This window comes from Bos indicus, chromosome 17 (genome assembly GCF_029378745.1).
Source record: "Bos indicus isolate NIAB-ARS_2022 breed Sahiwal x Tharparkar chromosome 17, NIAB-ARS_B.indTharparkar_mat_pri_1.0, whole genome shotgun sequence".
Lineage (NCBI taxonomy): Eukaryota > Metazoa > Chordata > Mammalia > Artiodactyla > Bovidae > Bos > Bos indicus.
Genome location: NC_091776.1, coordinates 61,465,917 through 61,493,141, shown reverse-complemented (window position 1 = coordinate 61,493,141; position 27,225 = coordinate 61,465,917). Strand labels below are relative to the sequence as shown.

General features: G+C 46.9%; 1 protein-coding gene across 7 annotated transcripts in view; it reads left to right on the top strand.

Moving 5' to 3' along the window:
• Window positions 1-27,225, top strand: part of RPH3A (rabphilin 3A) — a 276,958-nt gene that overhangs the window by 238,181 nt on the left and 11,552 nt on the right. For 5 of the 7 annotated variants that reach the window (XM_070769651.1, XM_070769652.1, XM_070769650.1 and 2 more), the window contains 11 exons: window positions 7,786-7,915; window positions 9,417-9,503; window positions 9,650-9,821; window positions 11,781-11,837; window positions 11,936-12,088; window positions 13,959-14,045; window positions 16,548-16,610; window positions 18,476-18,715; window positions 21,012-21,091; window positions 24,221-24,295; window positions 25,746-25,855. In XM_070769651.1, coding sequence (XP_070625752.1) covers window positions 7,786-7,915; window positions 9,417-9,503; window positions 9,650-9,821; window positions 11,781-11,837; window positions 11,936-12,088; window positions 13,959-14,045; window positions 16,548-16,610; window positions 18,476-18,715; window positions 21,012-21,091; window positions 24,221-24,295; window positions 25,746-25,855 — 1,254 coding nt within the window. The remainder of the gene's footprint in view (window positions 1-7,785; window positions 7,916-9,416; window positions 9,504-9,649; window positions 9,822-11,780; window positions 11,838-11,935; window positions 12,089-13,958; window positions 14,046-16,547; window positions 16,611-18,475; window positions 18,716-21,011; window positions 21,092-24,220; window positions 24,296-25,745; window positions 25,856-27,225) is intronic. The other 2 variants (XM_019977136.2, XM_070769653.1) reach the window with 2 other exon arrangements.

The following is a 27,225-nucleotide window of genomic DNA, read 5'->3' as shown; positions in this document are numbered from 1 at the left end:
GTCTCAGAGCCAGGAAATCGCAAAGTCCAAAGTCCAAAGCCCAAAGTCCACTGTGCACCCAAGCAAGGTCACTGCAGAATGGACACCCCAACTCCTGCATCATAAGTGCCTCACATTTCTTAATTTTCAAAGAGTGTGTGTGTGTGTGTGTGTGCAAGTGTTCATGTGCGTGTGCATGTGTGGAGAGACTATGTTTTCCTGGGGTCGAGTACCCAGAGAAGGTGATCAGAAACTCACAGGGTCCAAAAACTTGATTTTTCTGACATCCACAGCCAGGCAGGGAGGAACTGCCCAAACTTTGCTCCAGAGAAGAGGACTTGAATCTGATTCTGACCTGAACCAGGTAGAAACAGAACTTGCATGTCAGATGGGGCAGGAATATAGGTGTAGTGGGTAGAATAATGCTGCCCTGCAAAGATGTTCACATCCTAACCCCTGGGACCTGCGGCTATGTTCCTCCCATGGCCAAAGAGGCTTTGCAGGCATGATTAAGAATCTGGAGATACAGAGATTACCCTGGAATAGCCAATATAATCACATGGGTCCTTATAAGAGAGAGGTGGGAGGGTAACAGCAAGATTGGCAAATGCTACACTGCTGGCTTTGAAGATGGAGGGAGAAGCCACAAGCCAAGGAATGTGGGCAGCTTCTAGAAATTAGAAAAGGCAAAGAACAGATGTTCTAGAGCTTGCAGAAAGAACGCAGCCCTGCCTGCCAGTGCCTTGACTAAGTGAAACCTGTGTCAGGTATATAATCTCTAGGACTTTTGTGCTGTCATAAGCCACTAGGCTGTAATTTGTGACAGCAGCACTAAGAAGCTAACACAGAGGGGCTCCTTAAGCCAGCTAGCATGCAATGGCATCTCAGAGGCTTCCTGCTAGTATACACTGTCACCACTGAATTAGAGCCACTGGGGACAATCTTATAGTTTCAAGAGACCTGGTCCCTCCCATGTGTAGACAAAGTCTGGTAACCTGCCTGCCTCATTCTACCTAGAACCACTTTGGCATTTGAAACTCACTGTTTCAAGACTCCAGGGGCTCCATTCATATGTCCATACATTGTCTCAAAATGGGGGAAGTTGGGTTTCCTCTACCGAAAGCCCTTTCATGCTTTCCCATCACTGTTAGACTCAAGACTTTGCAGGGAATGGCCCCTGGCCACCCCTCCAGACTCATCTTCTGCCGTTCCGCCCAAGCCCTGTTAAGCAACTCTCAACTCCCTTGCACTTGCTGTTCCTTCTTCTTCCAGTGCTTTTCCTCACCCTCTTTACTGGTCCAGCTCCTCTTTATCCTCAGGTCTCATTTCAGCGGTCACTTTCTCTGAGGCCCCATCCTACTTAATGTCCCTCCCTCTGAGTTCTCACAGCTTGTTCTGCAGAGTACTTTCTCTGAGCTTAATTATGATGATCGATGTGATCATGTAAAAATGTCCGAGTCTCTAGAATGCCAGCTCCACGACGCCAGGCCCCTCATCTGTTCTGCTCCCCGTTGTGTCCTCGCTGTCTACTGTCACATAGTTTCTCCATAAATTTTCGTCACATGAATGAATAGCCCATCTGCGTCTATTTGGACAGCAAGGTCAGAGCACCCTGGGAATCCACTTCCCACCACCTCCAGGGGTTGTCTGTTGGTGCCCAGAGGAGGAGACCATTAACCTTTCTGGTGCCTCCAGAAACATCCTGGGAAACAGGAGATGCCCACCCAACTTCACTGAATAACCATCAGCTCCCCTTAAGCACCCAGCCTGGTGATGGATGGGTTTCCTGGATCTGAGGCACGAGTAGGAATCATAAAGTTAATCGGGCATGTAAAGACATAACTAGAGAGTGACAGCCACGTACAGTGTCCAGCTAATTGGGCGCTTAATGTGGAGACATTAGACAGGCAAACAAAGCTAGCCTGCCGATGTGGATGGGTCTTCTCTGTCAGTAAAGGTCCTTCAGTTTCAGAACACAAGAAGAAATCTTGATGCTTTAGCCTCAGCATCTGAGAATCCCTGAGTGTTGCCCAGGGGAGGAAGCTTGAGGTGCATCTCATCTAAGTGCTCACATTTTGTTTGGGTGAAAGCACGCAGAGCACAAAGCTTTTTCTAGGTCATTGCCTGGATGAGGGGTAGGATTTAAGGCCATGGTTTTAACCCTTGGCTTACATGTTCTCTATCTCCAAAAATGCTAATTTTATTGTCTAACATAAAGTAGCTCATGTTTATCATAGAAAGTTAAGAAAGTATAGAGGAGTCCAGCTAACTGGGTGCTTAAGGGAAGAGGGTAGCACAGGTATTAAAGACGGAAGTAAAAGTTACTCATAATCCCACCACCTGGAAGTGATCATTGTGAATATTTCAGTGTGTTTCTTTTCTAATTTTTTTTTTGGCCTGATGCACACTAGGCACATGCATTCAGATGAGCATGTTCCAAACCCAGCCTTGTATCACGATCACAGTTCTGCATGGATTTGGGGGGTTTTCCTCCACTTAACATAACGAGGAGAGCATTTTCTTGTGTGATTTGTCCCACTGCTTCCTTCCCTACCGAAGCATTTCTCAAAATGTGGCCCAAAATTCACCAGCACCAGGATCCCATAGGGAGCTACTCCAAACTACAGACACTTGGAACCCATCCCAGTCCCATAGAATCTGAATGTTGAACACTCTTCTAGGGTAATCTAGATGGACCATCCATTTGCAGAACATACCCGCATGCGGTGGCTGTCAACAGGACCATAGGCTGAAATACTGGTTTCCGAGTGTAATCAAATCCATAACTGAGAAGTTTTAGAGCTGGGACCCCAGGCGTTGGTTGTTGTTGTTTTTTTTAATTCTTCTGGGTCATTAACATGCATTGAGGGTTACAGGCATCTTTCATAGTGCATATAGGACTTTCCTGCCAAGACTGGTAACAAGAAACATTCCTTATGGGGTGAAGGAACTGAAATATTTTATCACCGGGATAGACTCATCTATGACTCATGGTCTTCATGACATAATTTGGACTTAGTTCCCTGCAAAGTTTTATTTCCAAATTTATGCTCCTTGGCTATTCAGGCCCTCCCTGTTGAGGCCCTAGCATCTGGGGCTGCAGAGAGATTGTCCGAATGGTCAGGCTACAGGAAACATCCCCACACCTGCCACCCTGTTCATCCCTGTCTTTGAGCAGAGAAGGAAGGTCTGCCCAACCCTACTCCACTACCTCTCTCTTTATTGGTCTGTACTGAATTCACAAATAACAAGGGTCGCTATGCTGAGAGATCTGGATAATGATCTTCAATCTGTTTTTCCATGCCGTTTGCTGCCACTGATATAAGCTAATGAGACACTCCCAGTACAATGCGTGTTAATGGGGCCTTTTGGAGTTGAGGACTGAATGATGGAAGGAGCAAGCATCTTGAGAGGGATGCAAGAGTGTGGGTTTGCAAGTGGCGGCAGCTGAGCCTTCTAGGTTTCCTGAGTAAAGTATGCTGCAGTTTAGAATTGGGTCATCTAGCCCATGCTCTCTTCCTGAGCTGGGTTGGCAAAGCTTGACTCGAGGCAGAAGGCCACGAGGGGAACTCATGGAAAGCAAAGATGGTTTACTGGCGCAGAGAACTAGATTCTAGCCCAGGCTTAGTGCTCTCTGTGCCTTGGGACTGCCCCCTTTACCACCATCACCACCACTGATAGAGTGAGAAGAACAAAATGTAACTACTTTCTGGCTAGATTAATCACTTCATCTGGCTGTGGATGAAGGGGAAAAAATGTGAAAACAAATATGTGTCCCCCAAAAAGAAAAATATATATATGACACTGTGCAATTACCATCCCCTGCCTCCATTAGCTTACCATTGTCGCGTAACATTTGGTAATTCTATGGCATTGAAAAGCATCTTCAAATCTGTCTGCTCCAGAGAACTTCAAACTGTTTCCTTAAATAGTGGAACCAACTTTCTGAAGGAAATCTAATCCAAAAGCTCAAACAAACGAAAGAGATAAGCACAGATATACTCTGAATGAAATGTCTCTCAGCATTACTCCCACTATACCGCTCCAGTGAGTCCCCAAGATGGTCTCTGAGGAACCCCTGGGGTGCCATAAAACACAATTTGACAATGACCAACTTAGCCCAACACCTTCTCCTTTACAGATGAGGAAATTGCATCCCAGAGAGGCAAAATTCAAGGCTAACATCCAGATTTCTCCATCCTACATCGGGGACTCTTTAGGGGAACAAGACGGCAGCTCAGTTGTTGGGTGTCTTATCCCAACTTCTGAGAAGTCAGAGGCAAAAGAGACAGAATCATGTGTGCAACTTGGTACCTACCAGTGATTGAGGCCCCACTGATGTGAGAAAGGCAACGGAACAGAGCAGGGGGAGACTGGACTGTTCAAGAAGGTCCCCATGGCTCTGCTCGGCAGTAGCAGCAGCAAGGTCTGAATAAGAACAGGGACTTGAAGGACTTCCCTAGTGGTCCAGTGGTTAAGATGCTATGATTCCACTGCAGGTGTGCACAGGCCCATGCCTGGTCAGGGAACTAAGATTTTTTATTTACTTAAATGTAGAAAAAAAAAAAAGAACAGGGACTCAAAAACCACACTGCCAGACTGCCTGAATCTGAGTTCAGGCTTTCCCTACCCACCTCCCTGCTGTGTGACTTGAGTACCTCAATTCACCTCTCTGTGCTTCACTTTTCTCATTTGGAAAATGAGGAAAAGAATAGTCTTCAGCTTGCAGTGCTGCTGGAAGGATTTGTTGAGGAAATCCACGTGGAGTGCTCACCTCTGTGCCTGGCACATTGTAAGTGCTCAGTAGACACTGGCTACTGGTGTACTGAGACAGCACCAGGAGCCCCTGGATTTGGTTACCTCGCATCATTGCATCATCCTATAAAAACCATTTCTAGGGAAAATGTGGGAAGGGTTGGGGCAGAGGCAGAGGAAGAGAGCGTGCTGTCTTTGCTTTTTCACATGCTGCCTCCCTAAACAGCCCTGTCTGATCAGGGTCACAGCAGGCTCTAGCGCCCACAAGCTGCTTTTGGCTCCTCTGTGGGCTCCCCTGTTGAATGGAACACAGAGAAGCTGCTATTTATAACACAGCGACTAGAGCGCTTTGAGCGGATGGCGGGACCGAGGAGAGATGTCTGTGGGGAGAATCAGCATCAGGTAGCTGCCAGCAGGGCTGGCCAGGGACCTCCTGGACCCTGTGATGCCCAAGTGCCATCCCAGTGGTTCTCACGCCTCTGGTGTCCACAGCTGACAGCCAGCACGTGGAGGGGTGCACAGGGTCCAACTTCATCTGAGTCCACTGGCAGTGGCTGGAACCGAAACAATAAGGTTTTGTTTGAGGGAAAAAGCAGGAGATGACTTCAGGCTGATGTGTGCATACTAAGTTGCTTCAGTTATGCTCAACTCTTTGCCACCCCATGGACTATAGCCCTCCAGGCTCCTCTGTCCATGGGGATTCTCCAGGCAAGAATACTGGAGGTTGCCATTTCCTTCTCCAGGGGATTTTCCCGACCCAGGGATCAAATCTGTGTCTCTTACATCTCCTGCAGGGATGGCAGGTGGGTTACTACTAACGCCACCTGGGAAGCCCCTCAGGCTGGTGGGAAGTGTCAAAAACAACCCACTTGAGATTGAAGCAGGATGCCCCCACAGATAGAGTCATTATGTGCAGCCTTGTGCTATTCAGAGTGTGTTCTGGGACCAGTAGCATAGTGTGGAATCACTTGGGAGTTTTCTAGAAACACACACCTCAGGCCTCACCCCAGACCTGATGCCTTGGAATCTGCATTTTAACAAGATACCAGTGTGACTTGTATGCACATTAAGTTTGAGAAGGGTTAGCATAACACATGGGCTTCCCTGGTGATTCAAAAGGTAAAGAATCTGCCTGCAATGCAGGAGACCTGGGTTCAGTCCCTGGCACAGGAAGATCCCCCTGGAGAAAGGAACGGCAACCCACTCCAATATTCTTGCCTGGAGAATTTCATAGACAGAGGAGCCTGGCGGGCTACAGTCCGTGGGGTTGCAAAGAGTCAGACATGACGGAATGACTAACAGACACACACTCACGCACACACAGTGTAGCACATAAGATACATGGGTTTCAGTTTTAGCTTTGCTACTTCCTAGCTGTGTGACCTTGGGCAAGTAATTTAATTTTAAAGAAAGTGACTCACTTTCTTTACCTGCAAAATGGCTTATTAATAGTACCTCCTAGGGTTGGATGGCAAAGCACTTCATACCATGCCAAGCGTATAATAAGCACTATGTATTCAGTAAGTATAAGCTGCTATTATATGTCACTTGACATTCAATTCAGCTTGCTTTTGCTGATTACATATTTAGGAGGCGGGCTGCATTCATTCATTCATTCATTCATTTGACCATCATGTGTGAACACTCACTGTGGACCAGGCACTGTTCTGGCCCTGAGGACAAGATCCCTGACCCAGGGGAGTTCATAGTCTAGAGATGGACTCACAGTTAATTAATTACTTAATGTAGACAATCCCACAATTACTTATACATGTGGCAAGTGCTATGCAGAAGGGTTGCAATTAGAGTAAATAAAATGGGTAGTCAGAGAAGTTTTCTAAGGGGAGGGGATATTGGAATATGAAATATATATGGAATATGAAGGATAAGGGGGATCTAGACAGGAAAATTGTGTGTGTGTGCGAGAGAGAGAAAGATCACAAAGATGTGTAATGGGCAAAGGCATGTTTCAGGCACAAGGAACAGAATGTACAGAAGCACTGAGGCAGTTAGGAAAACTATAACTCAAAGAAGACCAGGGTAACCAGAGCAGTGGTTCTGAAACTTTTGCCAGAATCCCCTGGAGGGGTTGCTAAAGCAGATTGCCAGGCCCTGCCCTCCAGACTCTCTGACTAGATTATTCTGGAGTGGGGCCCAAGAATTTTCATTTCTGACAAATTTCCAGGAGACACTGGTGCTAATGGTCTGGTCATCAGACTTAAAGAACCACTGAACTATAACACTGAAGTAAAACTAAGAGGGAGAAGAAGTTTAAGGTTTTATCCAGGGCCAGACCACATAGGATCACGGAAACCTTGTGGAATGGGAACCAGCTAAAGGTTTTAGGGGGAAGAGGGAGTGCCATGATCAGATTTATGTTTTAGGAATTTCTCCATGGCTGTGGTGGGGAGAACAGACAATAGAAGGAGATGAATGAAGACACAGAGACCGAGAGGTTCCTGCAGTCATCTGGAGGGGACATGTCTGTGGCTTGGCTGCGGTGAAGACAGGGAAGTGGGTGGATTCTGGAAACGTTATGGAGTTAGATACAATAAGATTTGGTAGGGTCATTGAAGGTCTGGAGAGTAGGGGCTCAGGAAGACCCTCTAGGTTTCTGGTTGGAGCAAGTTAGTGGATAGTCCTACTGCTTCCTGAGAATGGGAGCAGATTCCCTGGGGATGGAATGAAGAGCAGCCAAGATGAAGAGTTGAGATGAAAGTGCAAGTTTGAGACCCAAGTGAAGACATCGTGTAGACAATCTGGAGTTCAGAAGACAATGTCCCTGGAGGAGGTGACAGGAGAAAAGATTAAAGTTCCTAATCTGAAGTTAGTAGAATAGATAGACTTTTGGGTACAGGAAAGGGGTTCCATGATGTTCTGAAATATATCAGAATGTATGTACCTTTTTTCTGGGGAGTGGCCCAATTAGTCATCATCAGATACTCAAGAATATGTGCCCCAGAGAAGGTTAAAGCCATCAGCCAGGTATTGAGGGAGATGCTGGTGGTCCCTGGTCCTGTAAGGTCCATATAACTCTGACTCTGCTTCCAGGCGCCTGGTGGACCGCCTAGAGAACATGAGGAAGAACGTGGCCGGGGACGGGGTGAACCGCTGCATCCTGTGTGGAGAACAGCTGGGGATGCTGGGCTCTGCCTGTGTGGTGTGTGAGGACTGTAAGAAGGTACCGTCTCCCTCCCCTTCCCTGCTTCCCTGCACATCCCATGCAGAGGGCCTAAGCCTGGGGTCCAGCCTTTTGGGGGCCTTTGCTCTTAGGGATGGAGCTTGGGTTGATTCCTTCTAGCATGCTCTTGTGCCTGTTCATGGTTCCTCCCCTAGATGTCATGCTGACCCGTCTGTACCCTTGGAGCTCTGCTTCATACAGTATGACCTTGGGAGAATGAGGCAGAACATGAACTATGGTTGAACCTACAGGTATTCTGGCTCAGCAAGATATTGGTCATCCTAAAGAGCATACTGGGGGACTTCCTGGTAGTCTAGTGGTTAAGACTCAGTGATTCTGCCATGGGAGGGTGCAGGTTCAATCCCTGATTGGGGAACTAAGATCCCATGTGGCCAAAAAAAACAAAAAACTGCTGGGCTTATGCCTATACATGTGTACATGGACAGCATACACAGCAAGCTCTACCCTGGGTTACAGTACAAGCCATTTTAGAAAGCCCCTCTCTAGCCAAGTTAGGCCAAGTTAGACTTTGGTCTTCTTAAGCATTCACTCTTTTTTTTTTTTTTTCAGATTTCTTGACATGTACTATTTTTAAAGTCTTTATTAAATTTGTTACAATATTGCTTCTGTTTTATGTTTTGGTTTTTTGGCCATGAGACATGTGGGATCTTAGCTTCCCAACCAGGGATCAAACCCGCACCTCCTGCATTGGAAGATGAGGTCCTAGCCACTGGACTGGCAGGAAAGCCTCAAGCATTCACTCTTGGGGCTTGTATGCTCTCCACCTTGTACCCTCTGCTCAGGTTGTCTGCACTTGACCATTCCAGGACAGAAACACAACTGTCCTTGGGTCCGTCTGATTCCCAGGAAAGGAATTCAAGGGAACAATCCAGCTGGAGAGATCCATAATATCACCTGACTTCTCCTACTTGGGGTCCCAATTAGCATTTAGAATGGAATATTGGGGGAAGGTTATCTACTCCAAAAAACCTGCCTTCTGTAGCCAACTAGATAGTGAGAATTTTGTGACCTGTTTGTTTTGATTGGCAGGAAACTCAGCCAAAAGTATAATGTTCCATCACATAGTCACAACATGTACTCAGATAACTTCCTTCTTTGTAAGGAGTTGAATCTGTAGTCATAGTCTAGGTTGTCTCCAGTTCATTTGGGAAAGAAAGAAGAAATAAAGTAAGAAACAGATAAATAGTCGCTCTTTAAAGAATTATGTCAATGATCTCCCTGGTGTGGATGCTGAAAACTCAGGCCCCACAGAGACTCTTGGAGAATCCCTGCATTGAGCTCTTGGGAATGACTCCAGTTCTTGTTATCAGAAATCAAGACTCAAATTAGAACTTTATTCTAACTGGCCTTGGTCATGGGAGGCAGGTGAGGAACAAGGGAGAATGGGGCTTCATTGCCACCCTTCCCAGCCATTTCTGATTGCCAGCAGTTCCGAGCCTGACATATCTTAAGTGTGCACTGGGCTGTGTTTTGTCTCCAGAATGTCTGCACCAAGTGTGGGGTGGAGACCTCCAACAACCGCCCACACCCTGTGTGGCTCTGCAAAATCTGCATCGAGCAGAGAGAGGTGAGTGGACGGGTCCCATTTGGCTCCTGGAGCCTACTGTGTCGGTGCTCTGAGGACAGGGAGCAGAGTGGAAAATTAGCATTCATCAAGACAGGAGCAATAGTGCTCAGCTGCCATGCCTTCATCTTCTACCTCTCCTCGTCCAGGTGTGGAAGCGCTCTGGAGCATGGTTCTTCAAGGGCTTCCCCAAACAGGTCCTCCCACAGCCTATGCCCATAAAGAAGAACAAGCCCCAGCAGCCAGTCAGTGAGCCTGTGCCCGCTGCCCCTGAGCAGCCCACTCCTGAGCCCAAGCACCCTGCCCGGGCTCCAACTCGAGGTAGGAAAATACAGCTGCTTCTTTCAGGACCAAGGGGAGATCTTGGCTAACTGGTCTACCTGAAGGGTGTCCTGACATCATGTCTGTGTTTCTGCCCAGCTGGTGGATAGCCAGCCAGCCTCTGGGCTTCGGTCTAGAACTCCTATGTCCCTTTCACAACTCACTATGAACCCTTATCAAGAGAGTAGCACAGGGAACTCTCCAGCAATGCCAGGCTCCCAAAAGGCTTTGTTGTCATCCCTGATGGAGTATTTAGAGGTACAGCAGAGATGGAAGTCAAAATTAGGAACTAAGAAAGGCTCCCAGCACCAAAACACACACTGGAGTCCGGAGGACAGGGGATCGGAGGCTTGCTGAAAAGGCCTTATTTTCTCCTGATATTTCTTATATCAATCACCAGCAAATCCAAAACTGGACTAATTAAAAGTGAAAGATGAATAAAAAGGAAATTAGCAAAAAGAAAATTACTGCTACTATGGATATTATCACTATTATCTATTTTTATTAATTATTAAAATGATAATAAAAAGAGTGACAAAACAGTAAAAAAAAAAATGTAACCTCAATAGAACACATTTTAATTTAATAAGACCACCAAGACTGACCACATAAAGCTCTTGCAGTACTTTTGATGAAGTGATAAAAACTGGTCTGAACGACAATTCCAGAGTTGAGTGCAGGCAGTACTTCTGAAAGGAATGTTATAGTTGAAGGTCGCCAAAATTGAAGTGCCCAATCATAGGTTCTCAAGGCACCCAGTAACATGTCTGACACTCAGAAGGCACTCAACAAATACTTTTATCCTGGCAAGGCATGAGCAATTTCTGCTCTTTGCAGAGACTCACCAAACTGTCAACATACTCTGTAGCCCTGGGTTTCCATCACTAGAGCATCTTTCTCCCTGGTTAAGCATTACTCCCTCTAAGATGAGAAGACTGCATAGCGTAACTGTCAACATCTTGAGTAGCTGAGCCCAGGAATACCTGAATTTGAATTCCAGCTTTGCAGCCTACAAGTTGTGTTAGCTTGGATGAGTAATCTAACTTCTCTGAAACTCTTTCCTCATCTATAAAATGAGGTTAATAATTCAAGGGGTTATTTTGAAGATTAAATGAGATGCTACAGGCACACCTTGTTTTATTGCACCTGCTTTATTGCACTTCACAGTAATTGCAGTTTTTCACACACACAAAAATGATTTGTGATCATTTTTTGGTCTTTGATGTTACCATGGCAATTGTTTTGGCATTTTTTAAGCAATGAAATATTTTTAAATTAAGGCATGTACATTTTTTAAGACATAATGATATTTCATACATAATAGATTTAGAATTATGCCCATGATATGAGCTTTCAGTATTCTTTTAACAAGCAATTACTGAACACCTAGTGAGTTCCAGGCTCTGTTCTAAGCCCCAGGGAGTCAGTGAATGAAGCAGATAAAACCCGTGCTTTCATGCAATTAAAGTTTAGTGGGACAAACAGATGCTCAACAAACAGCTAATGCAAATACAATAAATATCAGGTAGTTATAGGTGCCTGGAAGAGAAGTGAAACAGGTAGAGGGGATAGAAGCTTCATGTTGGGCAGAATGGTCAGAGAAGGGCTGTCTGAAGAGATGATACTTGGGGGAAACTGACCAAGGTGGTTAAAAGTGCCCATAAAATCTTTGGGAATATCGCTTGCAAAGGGCTTGAGGTTGGAGCATGCCTGATGAATCCTGGGGAAAATCAAAGTAAGTGAACAAAGCACATTCTAGAAAGAATACAGAACTGATGATCCCAACTCATTTGCAAAGGAAATAATGTGATATTGTAGGCAGTCTCTACATTAGAGGGGAAGTTGGGAGAGGAAATTTTTAATTTTTTTTTTTTTAGCTCTGAGGAATGGTGGACAGACCCTTTTGTGAGCTCCTAAATGATGCCTCTTCAAAAACATCAAATACATACCCCTGGTCAGTTTTTTCTCTCTCTGCAGGTGACACTGAAGACAGGAGGGGCCCAGGTCAGAAGACAGGTGGGTTCTGCCGACTCTGTCTTCTATTCTGGGGACAGGAGTCCTTTCCCCCATTCCTCAGGTGCCCTTTCTGCATTCAATTCATGCTTTCCTTCCAGGCCCTGACATGACTTCTGCTCCTGGGCGAGGAAGCTACGGGCCTCCTGTGCGCAGGGCCTCTGAGGCACGAATGAGCTCCTCTGGCCGGGACTCAGACAGCTGGGACCAGGGCCACGGCATGGCTGCTGGGGACCCCAGCCAGAGCCCAGCAGGTGAGAGAGTTGGGCAAAGCCGGACAGGCTTCCTGGAGGAAGAGAAACAAAAGGAATGGGGAGGACAGTGTTTTATCCGTTTATTCATTGGCCATTGGTAGACATTCAGTGAACACTTGTTGAATGATTGGGTGAGTCGATGGATGGATGAACAAAGATCAAAATGAACAAGCAAACAATAATGCAGGACCCTGAGATAAGACCTGGGGATTAGTTAGTTCCAGCCAGAGGTGGCCAAGTACTTTCTGTTCTGAGCATTCAAGCATCTCTCCTGTGAAAAAGGTTTCAATTCAGGACTTACCTGGTGGTCCAGAGGTTAGGACTCAACACTTTCCATTGCAGGGAGCATGAGTTTGATCCCTGGTCAGGGAACTAAGATCCCACAAGCCACTCAGCATGGGCAAAAATAATAATAATAATAATCAGGATTTCCCTGGTGGTCCAGCGTTTAAGACTCCATGCTTTCAATGCAGGAGACACGGTTTCATCCTGGGTTGGAGAACAAGGATCCCACATGCCACAGGGAAGTCGCTCAGTCGTGTCTGACTCTTTGCGACCCCATGGACTGTAGCCCACCAGGCTCCTCCATCCATGGGATTCTCCAGGCAAGAGTACTGGAGTGGGTTGCCATTTCCTTCTCCACCACATGCCACAGGCTGCAGCCAAAAAAAAAAAAAAAGAGGATTTACTATAAAGCCTACACATTTTTACTTCTGGAAATAAAAGTTATACATTTTTTTTAAAGATGTAAATTCAGGAAAGGTAGGATCCAGCTCAGTGAGGTGAGCGAGGACAAGGCATTCTTCCGGGAATGTCTTAGCTTCTGGGTACCAGGAGCTGCTATGGGTATCATCCACATTTGATCCCCCAGCAGCTCAGCAAGAGGCAGTAGCACCTAAAAGTCTCAGGTAGATTCCAGAGATCAAACACCTGACTTCAAACCCTGGCTCTGCTGCTAACTAATCAGGAGACATTAGGTGGGCTCCTTAACCCTTCTGTGCCTCAGTTTACCCATTTGTAAAATGGAGCTCATAAAGCACCTACCTCACAGGGTGTGAAATTAAATAAGTTATTATAAATAAGCCATCAGCCCATTGTTATCAAGTGGGTAGAGTTATTGCCTGCATGAAGCATCTGAGGTTCAGTGAGGGTGAGTGACCAGCCCAAAGACACATAGCTTATAAAAGAAAAATCTGGGATGCAAAACTAAGTCCTCATGAAGGTAAGAACAGTCTTTCAGGACTTACTTAGCCATCCAGGGGTTAAGACTCAACGCTTTCACTGTAGGAGGGGCACGGGTTTGATCCCTGGTTTGGGAACTAAGATCCCATACGCCACAAGGTGCGACAAGAAAAAAAAAAAAAAAAGAAATCTGCTTGACATAAGTACCAAAATAAATTCCGAATTGATTTTTAAAATCTACCAGATTTTGAATGTTTACTACATGCCAGGCACTGTTCTGAGCACTTTGCATGTATTGTATCATTATGTGTCTCCACCACAGCCTTGTGAGCTAGGTACTGTTATCCCATTTGACAGATGAGGAGACTGAGGCCCAGAGAGGACAGGTCATTTGTGCAAAGTCATAGATGTTGGGAGCAACATCACAGAACCTGGGCTTTTCAATACCCATGTTGCTGCTGTGAGTTGCTCAGGGTGATCTAAGTACTGAAAAGATAGAACACACTGAGGGGAGAAGTAGAAGGTCTGAAAGAGCTGAGAATATCAGGGAGCTGCCTCCAGTTCATACCCAGAGGACTATACCTTATGCCAGCTCACCAATCCCAAGCTTCTTCCTGCTTTGACTGCATGTGTGTGCACGTGTCTGTGTGTGTGTGTAACATGACAGGCTCTTTTCTTTCCCCTTCAGGTTTGAGACGGGCCAACTCAGTCCAGGCTTCTAGACCTGCCCCAGCCTCAATGCAGAGCCCGGCACCTCCCCAGCCGGGGCAACCAGGTACCTGCCACCCACTTGCCCACCCAGGTCGTCACTCAGCTGTGACCACAATACCTCCCACCTTTGCTTGCAGAATCCGCTGGGCTTTGTGAAAAGCTGCAGCCACTGCCAAACTCTAAACTCTTTCAAGACCCTTAGAATGAGTACTACTAGAATAGAATGAGGCTGGGAGCCCAGCATGGGTGGGAGGGGGTGGGTAGCATCATATCCACCTAAACGCAAGAAGTGACAGTATTTCATCCCCCAGGGTGTCCCACCTTCCAGTACTGTCACTCTGCTCTCAATTCTCACCACATACGTCTACCATCTGCCCTCTTATTTCCTTAACATTTTCTTCAAATTGACCTCCTTTAAAAACATAACTGAGAGAAGTTGTTATCATAAACTCTCTCTCAAGGAAAATTTAAGGACCTTGGACTTTAACAAAAAGGCAAATGTTCTCAGACAGGTATGTGAGATTCAGCAAGAAATAGTGGCAAGAGATTAGTAACATGAGAAAATTTGAGCACATACGGCTTGTATAAAAGAATGGAAATAATTCCTAATAGGTGCATTTAAAAAGCTGTTATTTTAGGTACTTCCCTGGTGGTCCAATGGCTAAGACTCCATGCTCCCAATGCAGGGGAGCTGGGTTCAATCCCTGGTCAGGGAACTAGATCCCACACACTGCAACCAAGACCTGGTGCAACCAAATAAATAAAATATTTTTAAAATTTTGTTATTTTAAAAGAAACCTACAATAATGGGAAACCAGCATTCCATACCAGAAAAAAAGAGAGTGTATTATTAATAGTTTGCTAGGGCAGTCATGAATATTCATTGGAAGGACTGATGCTGCAGCTGGAGCTCCAATACTTTGGCCACCAGATGTGAGGAGCCAACTCATTGGAAAAGACCTTGATGCTGGGAAAGATTGAAGGCAGGAGGAGAAGGGGACGACAGAGGATGAGATGGCTGGATGGCATCACCACTCAATGGACGTGGGTTTGGGTGACCTCCGGGAGATAGTGAAGTACAGGGAGGCCTGCAGTGCTGCAGTCCATGGAGTCTCAAAGAATAGGACACAACTTAGTGACTAAACAGCACAAAGGGCAGTCATAGCAAGTATCTCAAGCTGGGTGGCTTAGAATAAAGGAAATGTATTGTGGCCCAGTTCTAGAAGCCAAAAGTCCAAAATCAAGGTGTTGCCAGGGTTGGTTCCTTTCATGAGCTGTGAGAGAGAATGTGTCCCATCCTCTCCCCTCGCTTCTGGGAGCCTCAGGCATTCCTTGGCTTGTAGAGGGATCTTCACATCATCCTCCTTCCACGCTTGGGTCCTGTGTGTCCAAATTTCCCCTCGTTATAAGGGAATAGTCATATTGGATTAGGGCCCAGCCTAATGACTGCATCTTAACTTGGTCATCTGCAAAGACCCTTTTCCTAAATATTCACATTCACAGGGACTGGGAGTTTGGACTTGAACATCTTTGGGGGAATGCAATTCAACCTATTGTGGAAGCTATTATAAAAATTAGTATACTGGGTCTTCTCTGGTGGTCTAGTGGTTAGGAGTCTGCCTGCCAATGCAGGGGGACATGGATTTGATCCTTGTTCTGGGAAGATCCCACATGCCATGGGGCAAATAAATCGATGTACCACAACTACTGAGCCTGTGTGCCTAGAGCCCGTGCTCTGCAACGAGAGACACCCAGCAGTAAAAAGCCTGCGTACAGCAATGAAGTAGACCCCACTCACCACAACTAGAGAAAGCTCACACACAGCAACAAGGACCTAGCACAGCCTATATTAACTTATAATTTAATTTATAAATTAAACAAATCTTTAAAAGATTAATGTACTGAAGATAAAAGAGTGCAGTGATATTCTCAGTACACTGGCCTACTGAAGGTTTGGAGCCTGAGGCCTATCCTCTTTTGCTTTTTCAAAAGGGACACTTATAAAGGTTAGAGATGTGTTAAAGAAAAGAGCACCACAGTAAGATTTTTCCCATGATGGGATCAGTATCAAACCAATGGAGCCCAGAATGGCTTTCTCACTGTGTCATTGAATGTTATTATTTCATGCCCCAAACCTGTGGCTCTCTCCCACATCCCAAGCTTTGGAAATGTAGAGAATCCTCTGGACTGGTAATGACCCTGTAATAATGGTGGACACAAAGCATGGACTCGCCTGTTACCTTGCAAGTGATTCTTATTCCATTAGCTCGTTGACCTCATAACAGCCAGCAAAACGTGAAGAGCAGGTATCACCAGCCCCACTGGTGATGGGAGGAAGCGGGGAGGAAGATGAGATTCAGGAGGGAAGGACTGGGGCTTGAAGCTAGGCCTGTCCAGCCCCAGGATCCCTACAGTGGGACTGTTCCTGCACCCCTGGATACCTCTGCACATCATCCACCACCCCTGGGCCTGTGTCTGCACCGTGAAATGAGGAGGGCTTGGAGCAAACCCTCAAATGATGCCGCCTTCTCTGTTCCAAGCTTCTTTCTGTCTTTGCCCCACTCAGGACCCCCAGGAGGCAGCAGACCCAGTCCGGGGCCGACGGGACGCTTTCCAGATCAGAGACCAGGCAAGTGTTCACTTCTTTTTGTGCCTGTGTGGGTGACCACCTCTCTTTCACTAATTGAGAGAGAGAGAGAATGACAGAGACAGAGGTGGAGAGAGAGAGAGCAGGGGCTACCAGACATTGGCCCATACTGCATCCTGAGACCTAGCTGATGATCTCTAAGGGATCCTCCGAATTCTAAAACTCTAGAGAGTCCGTACTAACGTTTGATGGACAGAAAATGACAATACATTCAGTGGTTAAGAGCACAGGCTGCCTGGATTCAAATCACTGTTCTTCACTTCCCAACTGTGTGACCCTAGGTAAGTCACTTAACTTCCCTGAGCCTCAGTTTCCTCATCTCTAAAATGAGAATAACACAAAGACCTACCTCATAGAGTTGTTGTGAGGATTAAGTAAACTGAGACATAGAAAACCTTAGCACGTGGCCTCTGCCCATCACCTGCTGCCCCTGGGCCTGTGTCTACACCTGTGAAGTGGAGGCAGGGCGGCGCTTGGGGCAAACACTCAAGTGATGTCTCCTTCTCTGTTCCAGACTTCTTTCTTTCTTTGCCAAGATCACTCCAAGTGACAGTGATTATTACATGATATGTATGTAACAGCCCCAATCAATACAACGTGTTCACTGCTTGCTAATGCACCAGGTACTGTGCGATGGGCTCAGTTCCTCAGTCGTATCCGACTCTTTGTGACCCTCTGGACTGTAGCCCACCAGGCCCCTCTGTCCTTGGGTTTCTCAGGCAAGAATCCTGGAATGGGTTGCCATTTCCTCCTCCAGGGGATCTTCCTGATCCAGGGATCGAACCCGTGTCTCCTGCATCTCCTGCATTGGCAGGTGGATTCTTTACCACTGAGCCTCCTGTGCATATATTAGAGAAAAAATGTTTAAATGATAGCTATTACTTTGTCAACAAAGGTCCATCTAGTCAAGGCTATGGTTTTTCCAGTGGTCATGTATGGATGTGAGAGTTGGACTATAAAGAAAGTTGAGCACCGAAGAATTGATGCTTTTGAACTGTGGTGTTGGAGAAGACTCTTGAGAGTCCCTTGGACTGCAAGGAGATCCAACCAGTCCATCCTAAAGGATATCAGTCCTGAATATTCATCAGAAGTACTGATGCTGAAGCTGAAGCTCCAATACTTTGGCCACCTGATGCAAAGAACTGACTCATTGGAAAAGACCCTGATGTTGGGAAAGATTGAAGGCGGGAGGAGAAGGGGATGATAGAGAATGAGATCGTTGGGTGGCATCACTGACTTGTTGGACATGAGTTTGAGCAAGCTCCAGGGGTTGGTGATGGACAGGGAAGCCTGACGTGCTGTGGTTCATGAGTGACTGAACTGAACTACTATTTGAGCACGTTCACGTCTTAAAATTCCACATTTTGGGGATGAGGAAACTAAGGCTCAGAGACAAGTCACTTGCTCCAGGACACACAGCTGAGATTCAAACCCAGGCTGCCTGGCTTCAGAGCCCACACCAGTGAGCGCTCTCAGTGAGGTCTGTTTTGCCTCCATCTGAATCAGCCCACGGGTCTTGTTATAAAACAGATTCCAAGGCCCCATCACAGGGTCTTTAGATTCCAGCTGGGGCCCGGGAACCTGCATTTTTGCAAACCTTCCTTGGGTGGCTCCGACAAAGGCGACATTCTGAGATCTGGGGAGCAGCGCAATGTGTGCCACACCCACCATCCAAGGGAAGTGACAGTCCCCCCATTGCAGAGCAGTGGGTGATTCTGATGCAAAGCTTGACAAGCACCTGGTTGGTGCTCATCACTCGCAGCAGCACTGCAGCAGTTGTCATTGCTAGAGTTCCAACACAGGGACTCAGCTGCCTCTTTCTCACCCTCTCCCCATCTCCCCTGCAGAGGTGGCTCCCAGTGACCCCGACTATACAGGGGCCGCCGCCCAACCCCGGGAGGAGAGAACCGGGGGAATCGGAGGCTACTCGGCAGCTGGAACCAGGGAGGACCGAGCGGGCCACCCCCCGGGCTCCTATACCCAAGCCTCTGCGGCTGCTCCCCAGCCGGTGGTGGCCCCGGCCCGTCAGCCCCCACCCCCTGAGGAGGACGAGGAGGAAGCCAACAGCTACGATTCGGATGAAGCAAGTAGGTGACTCGTAACAGAGGGGTGGCTGAAAAAGTCGCTTCAGTGCTCACCCCCTGGGAAACAAGAATGGGTCTGGGGACAGCCCTGTATACCCCAGCCCCCCATAAACATATTAGCCAAGTTATAAAAATACAAATTTGTGTTACTAAATTCACAAAATGACATCAGCTTTCTAAAGTATAGGTGCTTTATGGTTTTTTCATCATTGTAAAACATACATAACATCAATGTTACCTTTTACATGGTTTTTTATGAGTATAATTCAACTACATTCACAGTGTTCTACTGGGTGATTTCATAGAATTATCATATGACCCAGCAATTCCACTCCTAGGTGTATACAAAGAGGCACGTGTTTTAATAGTTTCCCACTCTTTAGTGTGTCTTCTAAAAGTCATTTTTTTAACCATGATTTAAAATTTTCTGGTATTTCCTCTTGCATCCATCCACACGGTGATTTATAAAGTGTCGACTCTGTGCTTCTCTCACTCAGACCTTGAGTCCCAAGGGGACACACACACACACACACACACACACACACACACACACACACCCTAGTGGCACTTCTCTTGGGTGTGGCTGAGCACTGCAGGGGAGAGCTGGGGTGGCCCTTGTGAGCTGGAAGGAAGCACAGATGGGTCGTGTCTGGACCTGATTCACGTTGTGGGGTTGGAGGGACATTCCAAGAGCTGCTGGTCAGATGGGGAGACTGGACCTGCTCCAAAGAAATGGACCAATGGCTGTAATCAGTGGAATGGCTTTGGCCCTTCAGGTTATCTCTCCTCATTGTAAAAAGGGGAGTAAATACTGCCTTCCCATGCGGGGCTGAGGGGAGGGTAAACTTAGTTACCTCCTGAGAAAGGGCATCGAAAACCAGAAATCATTTTATGTAGTACAAAACACACAAAAAACGTTTTATATAGTACAAAGTACAAGTACAGGGTAAACTGAGGTACCTCCTGAGAAAGGGCATCAAAAACCAAAAATCATTTTATATAGTACAGAACACCCATGAGGAAGTATTATTATGCAACATGCGCATCAGAAGTAATAATAGTAATAGTCAGGCACTTTTCTAAGTGTGCTACGTGCAGTGCTCACTTTAACCATCCCAGTGAGTCCAGGAATAGTCGCTTTTCTTCTTCCGATTTCACAGATAGGGAGATGGAGTCTCGGAGAGGCTCAAGGGCTTGTCCTAGTTCACATGGACAGTGAGTGGAGGGGCCGACGGTCAGTCTCAATGCTGCAGCAGATCGGAGGCCAGACCTGGAGGAAATATCAGCTGTCCTGTCTCCCCCAGGGGCCGCGGGGCTGCAGGCTTGGGGGAAAGGAGTCTCAGCTGTCGGCCACAGGCTGCTTCTGCTCTGGAAAGGCGCCATGTCTATCCCACCTTTTGGCTCTCGGAATCCTGGCCCCTCTGCCCAGAGCAGTGACCACTGCTCCTTCTATCCACCTGAAGTGTCTCTTCCTGACCCGCCAAGCCTAGACTATCCCTCTCAGCCTATGTATGTCCCTAATAGGAGATGTCCTTGATGATTTATAACAAGCCTGTCTCTGTATTTCGCTCCCTCCCTCACTCATCTCTGTATCGACAAGTATTTATTGAGCACCGACTAGGTGCCCCTAAACTATTATAAGTGCTAAGGATACCATGGCCAAAAAAAAAAAAAAGACAGACAAGATGGCTGATCTAATGGAAATAGCATTCTAGTGGAAAGACACATAATGTACCAATGAGTTGATTTCAAACAGAAACAGAGCATGGTGAAGGAAGTAAAATAGGGTGAAATGACCAAGAAGGTAGCTGCTTTAGATGGAGCAATCAGAGAGGGCTTCTCTAAGGAGGTAGCATTTAATTTAAACTGAGAAGTGGATAATGAGAAGTCATCAGCCACAGGAGGATCTAGAGGAAGTGCATTCTAGACACAGGCAACAGCAAACGCTAAGACTCATTTATTCCTTCAGCAAGTAAGTGAGTGCCAACTGTGTGCCCTGCACTGTGCCCAGTGGGGACATAGCAGTGAACAAGACAGTCACAGCCTTACCCTCATGGGGTTCTCAGCCTAGCGGATAGAAGTCATTAACTAGGCAATTGCACAAATGATTAACTGATCATAGGTGTGCCGAGGGCTCCAAGGAAGAGGAGGGTCTATGAGGATGAGAAGTCCAAATAAGTCTTCCTCTGCCCTGTAGGCTCAATGCCTATCCCAGACTGGGCACATGGTAAGTGGTCAGGAAATGTTTGTTGAATGACGGAATGAGTGTCTTATTGGTACCTGCCTCTGTCCTCTTCAGCCACCCTGGGTGCCCTGGAGTTCAGCCTTCTCTATGACCAGGACAACAGCTCCCTGCACTGCACCATCATAAAGGCCAAGGTGGGTGAGGGGCCAAGCTGGGGACCGCTCAGTCTGCTCTGGCATTTCCAGGGGACTTGGGGAGGGCATGGGTTATTAGGCCTGTCTCCTGTCATGGCCTTGTCTGTCTGTGACAGTGACAGGAATGAGAAAAGCGCAGGAACTGGCCACGGCTAATTCCTTTCGGGGAGGACTTGCTGTGGGGATGGCCCGGGAGGGGTTTTACTTAACTGTATCTGCCTCCTGGGAATGAAGGCAACCAAGCTTCAATGGCAGAGCTGAGACCTGCCCCATCCACAGCCGCTGGAGGGCACTGCAGAGGTGTCACCCGGGAGGCAGTGACAGCCGATCTTGACAGCTGACAAGTCACTGAACAGCTCCTTCTACAGATGCGGCTGTCAAGCTGGAGTAGCAGACAGTCAGGGGCCTATTGTTGCAGATTGGGTGCGCTAAATTACCTCAATAGTGTCTGACTCTTTGCAGCCCTATGAACTATAGCCCACCAGGCTCCTCTGTCCATGGGATTTCCCAGGCAACAATACTGGAGTAGGTTCCCATTTCCTACTCCAGGGGATCTTCCCAACCCAGAGATGGAACCCACATGTCCTGTGGCTCCTGCATTGGCAGGTAGATACTTTACCACTGAGCCACCTGGGAAGCCCTGTTGTTGCAGATACAAGGACAGTCATCTGGCCTTCTGAGGGGGCGGGAAGGGCAGACCCAGGTTGGAAGAGCATCTCTACACTGCAGGTTTCAGGGGCACTGAGCCGACTCCACTCTAGGCCCTGAGGAAAGCTGGATGATGCCAGTGCCAACCCAAGGAAGTATTAAAAACTAACCAGGGTCTCCCCTGCCCCAAGTCTGGTCTATAGAGAACAAGCAAGGCTCAGGAACCAGACTTCCTGAGTTCTAACACCAGCTCTCCTGCTCCTAGCTGTGGGACTTGGGGGAAGTTACTTAACCTCTCTGTGCCTCGGGGATAATAGTAGAGCCTCTCCCATAAGGGCAATGGTGAGTATTACACAGAAGGTAGCTGGGTATCCCAGTTTGCACAGATGGTCCCCATTATGCCTGTTGCCTTGCTAAAATAATTAAGAACTCTCCTTCCCACTCACAAAATGTCCCAGTTTGAATGATCAGTGATGTGTGAGATGCTTAACACAACTTCTAGATCAACACACCCAGGTCACTTTTCAGCAGGTGTTTAGATGCATTTACACCCCACCCCCAATAACACAGTGAGGTAAGGCCCTACATTATCTTTTTTAATTTTCACAGGAACCTCTGAGGAAGAGATTATTATTAGCCCCATTGTACAGATGGGAAAACTGAGGCTTAGAAAGTTAAAGCCTAAGGCCACTCAACTGGTAAGGGATAGAGCTGGATTTGAATCCAGATTTAATGGCCTCCAGCTTCAGAAATGGGAGAAAGCCACACCATCACAGCCCCCTTGAGACAGGGGCTTAATGACTTACGGGCTAGGTTGGTAATAGAGACAAGAAGCATGTGGAAAGTGTTAGGGAATGGTAGTAACTGTGGTAAACTGGTATGTTTACCAAACCAACATGTTCCCGTTTCAATTTGAAAACCACAACATCTGCTGATTTGCAAACTCACAATCCAAGCAGACATTCCAGAAATGTTTATTAAATAGCTACTGTGTACCAGGAACTACCCTAATGCTGGAGAATGTTAGAATGAGCCAGAATAGGCTGTGCTCTCATGAACTTTGTTCTAGAAATGGATAAGAAACCATCACCTGAGTATTATTCGGGCTTCCTTGTTGACTCAGCAGTAAAGAATCCAGCTGCAGTGCAGGAGACACAGGAAACCCAGGTTCCATCCCTGGGTCAGGAAGATCCCGTGGAGAAGGAAATGACAACCCACTCAAGTATTTTTGCTGGGAAATCCCATAGACAGAGGAGTCTGGTGGGCTACAGTCCACGTTGCAAAAAGTTGGACATAACTGAGTTGCTGAGCACTCCTGCACACACAAGTATTATTCACCCTCTGGGGCTTTCTACAGATTATTTTGTCCCATTTAATCTTCACAACAAACCTATGAGGAAGGTTTCATCATCATTCCCATTCTATAGATGGGGAAATTGAGACACAGGGAAATTAAGGGACTTGCTCAGGTCACAGAGCCAGGAAGAAGTGGAGCTGGGATTTGAACCTATGTTGTCCAACTCAAAAGCCTGTGCTCTTACCCTCTAGGCTCCCTGGCCAGATTTACCCCTTGCACCCTACTTTGTGGCCTCCTGTCCCCATATAGTACTAACAAACACTGATCATACTTAACTTAAGCCAGGACCAGAGCTCAACATTCACAAGTGAGAGCTCCTTTACTCCTCCAAGAATCCCATGAAGCATTGGCTGTGATCAGCCCCATTAAACAGATGGGGAAACTGAGGTTCCCAGAGATCACAGGACGAAACACATGGGATTGGAGATTAGTGCTCTAAAAGGAGACCGTGGGAGCCCAGAGATAAGACACCTCCCCAGCCAGGGCCTAGGGAGTAGACAAAATGTATCTGAGCCCCAGGAATTTTGGAATTGCTCATACTAACAAGCCCAACTTAACTCCTATCCCAGACAGACTCCTTTCCCTATGGTTGATTTGAGCCCCATGTCAGCTCTAAGAGGGACCAGACAGAGACTGTGATCTCCATCACATGGATGGAGAGACTGAGGTCTCAGAAGCGAGTGAAGAGGCCAGGGCCCGAACACAAGCCTCCTCTCCCTAGCCTTTCCTCCTCTCCCACCCATTCTGGGACATGTCCTTCCATCTCAGCAATAACAATCCAACCTTGATGGAGCACTTCCAGTGTGCCAGCCACTGCCAAACACTTTACAAGTGGGAATGCATTTAGATCTTACCAGCCCATGACACATCCCGTTTGACAGGTGAGGAAAATGAGACTCAGAGAGGTTAAGACACTTGCCTGAGGTCACACAGCCAGTAAGTGACATGACCAGGCTTTAAACCTCATCTGCCTGATTCCAGTGCTCATTCTGAGGTGCTGTATTTCCTTTCTCTTTCTTCAGGGGAGGAAGCACACAGGGTGGATCGATAACTGTACATTGCCTTTGATAGCTGAGTGCCCAAGCCCTCCCCAGGCCCTCACACCATTGCTTCCTTTCTTACAGGGACTGAAGCCCATGGATTCGAATGGCTTGGCCGATCCCTACGTTAAGCTGCACCTCCTGCCGGGAGCCAGCAAGGTACCATATGGCCTGGGCCTCTCGGCAAGCCGGGCACATGGGCTCTGGAAAGCACCCAAGGTTCCCAGCTCAGAGCCTAAAATAGCCCTATCTGCCCCCAAGCCCCCACTTCCCTGATTGGCAAAGTCCTTGCACGGGGTAAGGCATGGGCCAGAGCCATCCTCCTTCAAGAGGCAGGGGCTCTGCTCATTTTTCCAACTCAGAAACCAGGGATCCAGTAGATAAGCAGATGCCATGATTATGCCCTGACCTGCTCAAACAGCTATAGTGGCTCCCCAGTGCTGACCATGGTCACCTCCCCCTCCCATTTTGTGCCTCAGCCAAACATCTCTCAACAGGGATGAACAACTCTCTCCAGATAACTTGAGAAAATATTCTATCATTAAGAGAAAATGGGCCCCCGTCCCTCCTACCTTTCTCTCCCATTCCACCTCACCTGCTGATCATTATTTTGCTCTGGGGAGGAAAAGTGGGATTAATTCTCCTTTCTTTGGATTGACCCCCTCAGAACACAAGGCTGGAAATGAAAGTGTGCCTTCTTGAGTTTTATTTTTTGCTTTGTGTTCACTTGACATGAATGTCCTAAAAACAAAGCTGACTATATACTTGGTATATACTATACACGTGATCTTAGGAAAACGCCTTTTCAAAAATTTTTGTAAGTATCAAATGCCCCATAAGACAAAAAAGGATACACATACATGTGTGCAGGCATACACACACACCCCCACACACACTTTTTCTCACTTTTTTTTGTGTTTAGATCAAGAAAAGACAGTCCCATTGCTTCTCAGCCTTTAGGCTAAGATCAAGTGAAGAAAAGACAGTCCCATCTGGCCATGGCCAAACTAGCTGGCCACTACTCCTTCTATTCCGAGTGACATTTGCTTCTCCTTGACACTCTCTCCTTTGCCCGCTCCTAAATCCAAACCTGCTTTGCTAGAGAATCCAGTCAGTTATACATGTTAGTATGAATTGGGTTTGTCACCAGGTGTATTTCTAGCCTTCACTCCTAGAGTAAAATAAAAAAATTTGTCCCCTCCAAGGAATTTCCAGCATGGAGGATTCTATTTGGGGAAGTTGAGAGAATTGCCCCAATATCCCCAGAAATTATGTCTTCACTGCCTAGGAGTGAGTGACTCTCATTTCTGCCTCCCTGTCCTGGAAATAATCATTTTTCTCAAAGACATTGTAGCTTTCTAACCTTTATGCAAAGGTCAATGAGAGGGCCTGGAGGGAGGGGTAGCCCACCGTCCAGTGTTGGCGATGCATCCTAGAGCCTGACCCCGACTCCCCTGAGAACACGCACTTGGGAGAACAGAGCCCTGGACACTCCTAAGGGGAGTGGCCTCCTAAGTCACCCAGCCACTATACGGGCCCAGGGGATGTGGCTGCAGGGCTGGCTCCCCACTGAGGCAGGTGTCTGTCTGTCCATCTCTCTGGGTTCTAGTCCAACAAGCTTCGTACAAAAACCCTGCGGAACACCAGAAACCCCATCTGGAACGAAACTCTGGTCTACCATGGCATCACAGACGAGGACATGCAAAGGAAGACCCTCAGGTGCCTGCTGGGTGGGAGGGCAGAGACGGGCCACGGCTGGGCAGACAAGCACGCGTGATCCCCAGGAGCTATGCCTTAAAACATCTCAGGGTAGTTTTACTTCTAAAAGATGTTACCTATTTCAAGTAGACATTTTTGAAAGTACAGGTAAGTGAAACTGTTAACATCTTGGTGTCTTGACATCTGGGTTTAGCGTGTGTATTTGTGTGTGTGTGCGCGCAAAAGTATTTTTTTAAATAAAGTTTAAGTATTTTTTAAAATGTTTATAAGAATGGACCATCCTATCGAATAATCAGCCAGCTTCACTTACTGATGCCACTTCATATTCTTCTATAATGTATTAAAATGCGTTAATGAGGAGGGCATGGCAACCCATTCCAGTATTCTTGCCTGGAAAATCCCATGGACAGAGGAGCCTGGCAGGCTACAGTCCATGGGGATGCAAAGAGTGGGACACGACTGAAGCCACTTAGCACTCAATAAATGAGTATATTCTTCTTGTGAAGAATTACTGAGAAAACAAAGCTGCCTTTAAATGTTCATCCCTTCCTTTGCCTGGGTCTCTTTTCTCCTTCTGTGAGTGTGTATATATTCATTATATACATACATGGTGGTGGTGGTTTAGTTGCTTCAGTCGTGTCCAACTCTTTGCAACCCCATGGACTGTAGCCTGCCAGGCTCCTCTGTCCATGGGATTCTCCAGGCCAGAGTACTGCAGTGGGTTGCCATGCCCTCCTCCAGGGGATCTTTCTGACCCAGAGATCGAACCCACATCTCTTAGTCTCCTGCACTGGCAGACAGGGTCTTTACCTGGCGCCACCTGGGAAGCCCCGTATACATACATTTAGTGTACATATATATGCAAACACCATCATTTACAGTACAAGAAATATCTTTTCGAATATATCTGGAACTCGCCTTTTTCCTTAAAATATATCTTAGGTTTGTGGCCATGAGAAGACATTTAGAGCCACCTAATTTTTTTCAGGATATTTATTTTACTTTTTAATTAGAGTATATTTGCTTTGCAATGTTGTGTTGGTCTCTGCTATACAACAGTGTGAATCAGCTGTATGTATACATATATCCCCTCTCTCTTGAGTCTCCCTCCCACTCTCCCATCCCAGCCCTCTAGGTCATCACAGAGCACAAAGCTGAGTTCCCTGTGCTGGGCAGCAGCTTCCCATTAGCTACTTATTTTACACATTTTACACATTAGATCTACCTAATTTTTAACTGTTTCAGAGTATTCCACGGCATAGATTTATCACATATTTTTAAATGCTTTATTAGTAAATATCATGAATATATATACAGGCTTCCCTGGTGGCTCAGATGGTAAAGAATCCACCCGCAACGCGGGAGACCTG